Here is a 7,811-nt window from a genome sequence, read left to right as displayed (position 1 = left end):
GCACTCAAACCCATGGCTTCAAGATACAAGAAAGCAGATTCTGACCGAACACCAGGAAAAGCTTTCTGACAGCAAGAGCCATTTGACAGTGAAATGGTCTGGACTCTCCTTCCTTGGAGGTTTCTCAGCAGAGGTTGGGTGGCCCTCTGTCATGGATTCCTGCATTGCAAGGGGTTGGACTAGATGCAGTGGGGTCGCTTCCGACTCAATAGTTCCATGATTTTTATGGTTCCGTGATTCTAAGGATGAATGGGCCAAGTACTTTCTGATGTTTAGTTGGAAACTCCTTCCTTGTCGTTTGTCTCCATCCTGGATTCTGGGAGGACTCTAGGGAGGCCCTTTCCCTCTTGTGAAATAACGCCGTGGTGTGCAGGAATGCAATGGGGAGGCTGGGTGGGTGCTCTTACTGGTGAAGGAGCTGCCCTGAGCACACACAAGAGGGGGAGACGGCCAAGGCCTTTGGCGCAGTTGCCCCTCCCCCTCCTCAAACCCCTCTTTTCTTCTGCTAAATGGCTGCAGGCAGGAGCAGCGCCGTCCCAAAGGACCCCGACAGATGTCAGAGCCCCACATCCATTTCCTGCAAACCCTTCTTTGTCCAGGAAAAGCAGACAGAGGGAAAGCAAACCCATTGTTTTCCATGTGCTTGTTAGGCAAAGACTAAATCTCACACTGGAGGGGGGAGGTGGAGTTCATCCTGTCCTAACAAGCACCTAACAAGGAGAAGCAGGACTAAGATGTGGACATCTGCTCCAGAGATCCAGACCGTGGGGAGCCCCAAGAAATTAATAAATACAAATTGGACTATAACTTGATCTTATTTATTTATTTATTTATTTATTTATTTACTTGGAATATTATGATTGGATGTTTTTTATTGGAAAATCAATAAAAATGATTTAAAAGGTGGGTGGGTGGGACCAATTACCCGAGCAGCAAGCTCAGCCCAGAGAAACAATACCTGGTACATCCCCTGTCAAATCCCGTCACTGGAGTACTTAAAGAATGCAAATGTGAAGTCATCAATATATATATATATGGAACTTGTCCCTAAGATCAGCCCCTGGACCTTAATTGGACATGTCATGCTATTTATTTATTTTTTAAAAAAAGAACCAGGGGGAATCTGGGAAATTACGGGTTGATTACCTTAACATGTGTTTTAGAGCATAATTAAAGATAGAATGAACAAGCCTATAGAAGAACAAGCTTGGTAGAGCAGAACCAGCATGGCTTCTCCAAAGGTAAGTCCTTCCAGTTGAACCAGTTTCCCCAGAGACCAGCAGGCCATCCCGTTTACACACTGCTATACATTCACAGCAGCCCAGTAACCTCTCCTTTGTCTCCCCAGTAACTTGATGGCGGAGACCAAGGTTCATGGGAAACTCATATCATTTTTATTGGGTGAGCCTAGGGTTTCGGGCCACTGTACAGTCTTCTGCTCCCAAGGAAGCCAGAGAGAAGTCGGCTGCGGTGCCTGTTCAAGGTGAGGAGTCTCACGGAGGGGCTCATCCACTCTGGAGTCCAAGTTACCCTAGGACAGAAGAGAAAGCGTCAGAAGAGCCTGGCAGCAGGATCAGACCATCTAGCATAGCATGCTGTTCTCAAAGAAGTCAGATGTCCCCAAGAACCTCTGGATAGGCTGTCTCTGGAGGCCCTAGAAGAACATAAGAGCTCCTAGATCAGGCCAGTGGCCCATCTAGTCCAGCATCTTCTCCTCAGAGTAGCCAAACCAGATGCCCATTTTGGTGAGCCCAGGAGCAGGACCTGAGCACAACAGCAGCCCCTTCCCCACTTGTGGTCTCCAGCAACTGGTATCTAGAGACATGCTGTCTCCAGGAGTGGAAACAGAGCATCGCCCTTGTGACTAGTAGCCCTTGATAGCCTGAATCTGTCTAACCCTCTTCCAAAGCCATCCAAGTTGGTGGTCATCATTACTTATTCTGGGAATGAATGCCATTGTTTAACAATGCAGGTCACTCATCCCAGATGTCTGTTGGTTCCTAACCAGCCATGGAAACCAACAACACAAAATCATTGTATTGTGCGGCGGATTATAGCCAAGCGATTGTGGACACAGACACGAGCTTTATCAGCACTCTAATTAGCCGTGCTTCGGAGGCCACCTGGTGCTCATCATCACCATTAGCTCATCTCCCCAGCTTTCATTTAAAGAATTTAAATAAAACAACAAGCCGCTGGCCCTCAGCGGTTCCTAAACTGGGCTCCACGGAGCGCTTGGTGCCCCGTGAAGCATCTCCGAGGGCTCCGCAAAGAGACTGGAAATAAAAATAAATAAATATGTGCCTTTGGCATCAGGGAGGCAACTGTGCTCCATAAAAAAACCTCTCTCCTGAGAAGTGCTCCATGACTCAGAACCTTTGGGAACCGCTGATCTAATCATTTGGAGGAGAATAATCACTTCCACCTTCCATCCTCCTTACCCAACGAGAGGAGTTGCCTCTCCCTTCTAACACATCAAGCTCCTGGCCTAACTCCCTTCCTGCCACAGCTCTTCTGGGGGCCTTGCTGTGAGTGATGGGCTTGGCACCCGCTGGCTTCTCTTACCTTGAATGGCTCTCATGCATTGGTGGCCACAGCCATTGCTGCAACACTTCTCCCCAGCTGAGCAAGAGGCATCACCCTTACAGAGTTCTGCACAGGGCCCACCTCCAGTGGGCCGGGGACACCGTCCAGGATGCACTGGAAGAGAAAAAGGTGACACCCATACTGGGATGCTCTACAGGGGATTTGGTTTTCAACGGGTAGCAAGCAGTGGAATGAAAATGGAAACTCCACACAGCACTTTGAAAGAATGCTGTATCTTGATATAGAATAAAAAGGCAAGGTTGTCATCACGCAGCACTTTGCTCGGCTGCCAACAGGTAATGCTGTGAACTACAGTGTGATAACTTCTGAGAGCTGCTGGGCCATGACAGCAGTGCTGGCAAGTGAGATGGGAGGGGCTGGAGGAAAGAGATGCAGCTGGGCCAAAAGCGCAAGCAGGACCTGCCGGAATGCTTCTAAGGATAGGGCAGTGGGGCCTAAGGGAAGTATGGGTGGTCTCTATTGAGGTGTAAGGGGACAGGTAATGGTGAGGTTTCACGGCGCAAGGTGTAAGGTTTGGTGAAATATCAGGGGAGGGCAGTTGGGTAAGAGGATGGGGGGTTGGGTGGGGGCAAGTTGGTAAGTGAAGTGAACAGGGGTACAACCCCTCGGCCATCATCCATGGGGTGGAAATGAGAATTTGGACTTTGGAAGATTAAAATATAAAGGTATGGAATACTGTATGCATGATCGAGCTAATAAAGAGGGCAGACAAGGGATAATCTTTGTGGAGAAATGGAATGTTTCTATAATTTATTGGTGTAATAAGGTACGATAAAATTGTAGAGTTAGAGGGGACTCCAAAGGTCATCTAATCCAAAAATGAGCAATGCAGGAACCGCAAGAAGATTGAGTGGTATGGGGGGTGGGGGCCTCGACACAAGTGGTTGTGGACAGAAATACAAGCCTGGCCTGCATTTTGCTCAGGGGGCTCTGTTCCCCGGTGGGCTGGATTCTATCCTGATTCTAAGAATGCCCACTGGGGCCTGTCTTCTCCTGTAACCCTGGCTCTCATTTAAGACAGGAGTGGGGGGCCTCCAGGTACCTCGGCCTCCCCATTTTTCCTGCGAGGCCATCATGGCCAAGTCGCGCCCACCTGCCCTGCCCTTGATGCCATATCTAATGGGAGGTGGAGAGCAGGTGAAAGCAGACCTTTCCCAGCTGGTTGCCGTGGACGTGCTGCATGATTGACAAGAGGCCCCAATCTGCCTGATGTCACTATGACAGTGGGATGATTGAGCAGGCGGTTTATTCCACCCACATGTCACCGTTGGCCCTTGGGGTCATGGAGAGAGAAATACGTGGCCCACGTGGCCAAAGGGTTCTCAGACCTTTCTTTGAAAAGGAACTTTCTAGACCATGGAGAACCTGTGATAGGAGGCCAAATACGCCGCTGCTATACCAGCCAATCATTTGGTGAGAAACAAACCTCCCGCCTTCCATCACCCATGGCCAATGAGAAGAGTCCCTGCTCCCTTCCAACAGGCCAACCTTCTGCCTTCCATCACCCATGGCCAATGAGAAGAGTCCCTGCTCCCTTCCAACAGGCCAACCTCCCGCCTTCCATCACCCATGGCCAATGAGAAGAGTCCCTGCTCCCTTCCAACAGGCCAAGCTCCTGGGTCTGAGTGTCTTCCTGCTACTGCTCTCCTGGAGAGAGTGATGGGCTTGGGAGCTGCTGGCTTCTCTCACCTTCAAAGACTCTTTTGCATGCAAATCCACAGCCTGTAGCACAACACTTGCTCCCAGGGCCGCAAGACTCATCACTCTGACAGGAGATTGCACATGTGCCAGGGCCTTTGATCGGAGGACACTGTCCAGGACGCACTGCAGGAGAGAAAGATGACTCCCACACCACAATGCTGTGGAAGTTTTCTTTTCCACAAGCAATGAAGCCCGTGAGCTGAGAGTCCATCCCCCGGAATACAGATCTCAGGCCAGAACAAGCACAAGCCTCTGTGAGAATCCAGGACAGCCCCACTCAGCCCCCAATCCCAAGACCTCGTGGGGGTTCAGTATCTAGAGAGAGAGGACCCCTGACAGTCATTTCCAGTCGTGAACGACTCTGGGGTTGCAGCGCTCATCTCGCTTTACTGGCCGAGGGAGCCGACATTTTTTATGGGTCACTTGCACTTTATCTACTTGCACTTTGACATGCTTTTGAACTGCTAGGTTGGCAGGAGCAGGGACCGAGCAACGGGAGCTCACCCCGTCACAGGGATTCAAACCGCCGACCTTCTGATCGGCAAGTCCTAGGCTCTGTGGTTTAGACCACAGTTCCACCCACGTCCCCCGGTTCATTATCTACTGGAGGGCTAATGCTGTGAGCCCTTCCACCTTCTGCACAACCAGCTCCTATGGGAAGATGAAACTATCTATCACAAAGACACCAACACAGTCCTCAGTGGCCAGCCTAAGAGATGTGCTGGCACCCCTAAAATGTCAAACAGCTCTGACCACCAAAAAGTTCTCCCTAATATTGAGTCAGAATCTCCTTTCTGGCCATTTGAATCCATTGCTTCAGCTCCCCACCTCTGGGCAGCCTCAAACAAACTTGCTCCATCCTCTATGAGACAGCCCTTTGGATTTCAGAAGATGGCTATCAGGTCAACTGTGGGCCTTCTCTTCCCCAGGCTAAACATACCCAGGGGCTGGAAACCAAGCCTTGTGAGAAACAGTTGAGGGAGCTGGGTAGGCTTCGCCTGGAGAAGAGAAGACTGAGGGGTGACATGTGGACCATCGTCAAATATCTGGAGGGTCATCACATGGAAGTTGAAGGAAGCTGGTTTGCTGCTGCTGCTCCAGATTCAAATATCAAGAAAGGGGATTCTCACTTCTTACGGGGTCCTCGATGCGGGATCACATTCACCCGGTGCTCTACCAGCTGCACTGGCTCCCAGTGGAGTACAGGGTCAGGTTTAAGGTGCTGGTTTTAACCTTTAAAGCCCTATACGGCCTAGGACCCTTGTACCTACGGGACCGCCTCTCCTGATATGTCCCATGGAGGACCTTATGGTCTTCAAACAAAAACATCTTTGAGGTCCCAGGCCACAGGGAGGTTAGGCTGGCCTCCAACAGAGCAGGGCTTGTTCAGCTGTGGCCCCGATCTGGTAGAACGCTCTGTCACAAGAGATATGGGCGTTGCAGGATTTGACATCTTTCCGCAGGGCCTGCAAGACAGAGCTGTTCCACCAGGCCTTTGGTCAGGGCGCAGCCTGACTCCCTCCTTTGGCAATCTTCACAGAACTCTAGCCCAATGGTTGCCATTAATTTTAGAATGAATTGATTTTAGAATGAATTGATTTTAGAATGTATTTCAATTAATTGATTGCGATTTTATGTAAACTGTGTTACTTTTATTGTTGTTAGCCGCTCTGAGCCCAGCTTCGGCTGGGGAGGGTGGGATATAAAGAAATAATAATAGTACCATATTTTTCACTCCATTGGATGCAGTTTTTCCCCTCCAAAAATTGAGGGGAAATGTGTGTACGTCCCATGGACCGAATGCAGGCTTGTTCCATAGCCGCGTGCAACCCCTCTGGCAGGGAGAGGTTGTGCGCAGCCTGTATGCTGCTCTTTGGGGCTGGGGGGTGGGGGGAAATTTTTTTTATTGATTTCCCTGTCTAAAAACTTGGTGCGCCCTATGGTCCGGTGTGCCCTATGGTGCGAAAAATACGGGTTATTATTATTATTATTATTATTATTATTAGGAAGAGCTTTCTGATATTAAGAGTTATTCAACAATGGGACAGACTTCCCCTAAGAAGGGTGGAGACAGGTTGGAGCAGGTTCAGAGGAAGGCTGTGCAGATGGTCAACACCGCCAGAGGAGGAGGAAGCCTGGCTGGAACTGGGATTCTGCCCTTACCTTGTTGTCCAGCTGCAGACGGCAGCTCAACACAGATGGTGAGGAGGCCCATGAGGAAGAAGACGAGGAAGAGCCTGGCTTTCATGGTGCTGTTCCTGATGCAGCTAGCAGAAGAGTCTGGGTGCTGCGGCTGATCTGGGCCAAGATTTAAACCCTTGGTTAGAGAGAGAGGTGAGCACAGCCCTTGGTTGGGCAAGAGGAAACTTCAGCAACAAAGGTGACAGTTGGCTTTCATCACCGGGATGGCATAAGAGTTACACTTGTGCAACAGAACTGCTTCCCCCTATGTGTGCACCCCACACCCTCCCCAAATTTGCCCAGAGGTGTGCAGGATGCAATTCTCAGAGTAGGAGCAAGTGAGCATCTCCTCCTGCAAGGATCAAGAGTTTTTCCTAAAACTCGATGTTAAGGTAATAAACCTGCAAGGATAAATGAGTCACCTCTCCTTCATTGCACCCAAAGGCCACTTGCTTAGCAGGGGCTCGGTCCCTTTGTAGGTGAGTGGCCTCCAGAGTGGGTTGCAACAGCTCTACCTCTTCTCCAAAGGTAAGTCCTTCCAGTTGAACCAGTTTCCCCAGAGACCAGCAGGCCATCCCGTTTACACACTGCTATACATTCACAGCAGACCAGTAACCTCTCCTTTGTCTCCCCAGTAACTTGATGGCGGAGACCAAGGTTCATGGAAAACTCATCATTTTTATTGGGTGAGCCTAGGATTTCAGGCCACTGTACAGTCTTCTGCTCCCAAGGAAGCCAGAGAGAAGTCGGCTGCGGTGCCTGTTCAAGGTGAGGAGTCTCACGGAGGGGCTCATCCACTCTGGAGTCCAAGTTACCCTAGGACAGAAGAGAAAGCATCAGAAGTGCCTGGCAGCAGGATCAGACCAGTGACCCATCTAGTTCAGCATGCTGTTCTCAAAGCAGTCAGATGTCCCCAAGAACCCCTGGACAGGCTGCCTCTGGAGGCCCCAGAAGAACCTAAGAGCTTCTAGAGCAGGCCAGTGGCCCATCTAGTCCAGCATCCTTTGTCTAACCCTCTTCCAAAGCCATCCAAGTTAGTGGCCATCATTACTTCTTCTGGGAATGAATGCCGTAGTTTAACAATGCAGGTCACTCATCCCAGATGCCTGTTGGTTGCTAACCAGCCATGGAAACCATCAATTCAGCCGAGGGCCTTCTGGCAGTTCCTTCATTGCAAGAAAGTTACAGGGTACCAGGCAGAGGGCCTTCTCGATGGTGGCTCCTGCGCTGTGGAAAGCCCTCCCACCAGATGTCAAGGAAACAAACAACTATCTGATGTTTAGAAGACATCTGAAGGCAGCCCTGTTTAGGAAAGCTTTTAA

At 50.1% G+C, this 7,811-nt stretch overlaps 1 protein-coding gene across 1 annotated transcript; it reads right to left on the bottom strand.

The window, feature by feature from the left end:
* Window positions 1-1,371: 1,371 nt before the first annotated feature.
* LOC309343614 (nigwaprin-b-like) lies at window positions 1,372-6,606 on the bottom strand. The gene is made up of 4 exons (XM_081865319.1): window positions 6,472-6,606; window positions 4,297-4,431; window positions 2,566-2,700; window positions 1,372-1,531 (listed from the first exon to the last, which is right to left on the bottom strand). Exons 1-4 carry the CDS (start codon window positions 6,554-6,556, stop codon window positions 1,527-1,529), a joined length of 360 nt encoding a protein of 119 aa, XP_081721445.1. The 5' UTR covers window positions 6,557-6,606; the 3' UTR covers window positions 1,372-1,526.
* Window positions 6,607-7,811: the final 1,205 nt, after the last annotated feature.

Source organism: Podarcis erhardii (assembly GCF_964252035.2).
Source record: "Podarcis erhardii genome assembly, chromosome: 6".
Classification (NCBI taxonomy): Eukaryota; Metazoa; Chordata; class Lepidosauria; order Squamata; family Lacertidae; genus Podarcis; species Podarcis erhardii.
This window is presented reverse-complemented; position numbering and strand designations above follow the sequence as displayed.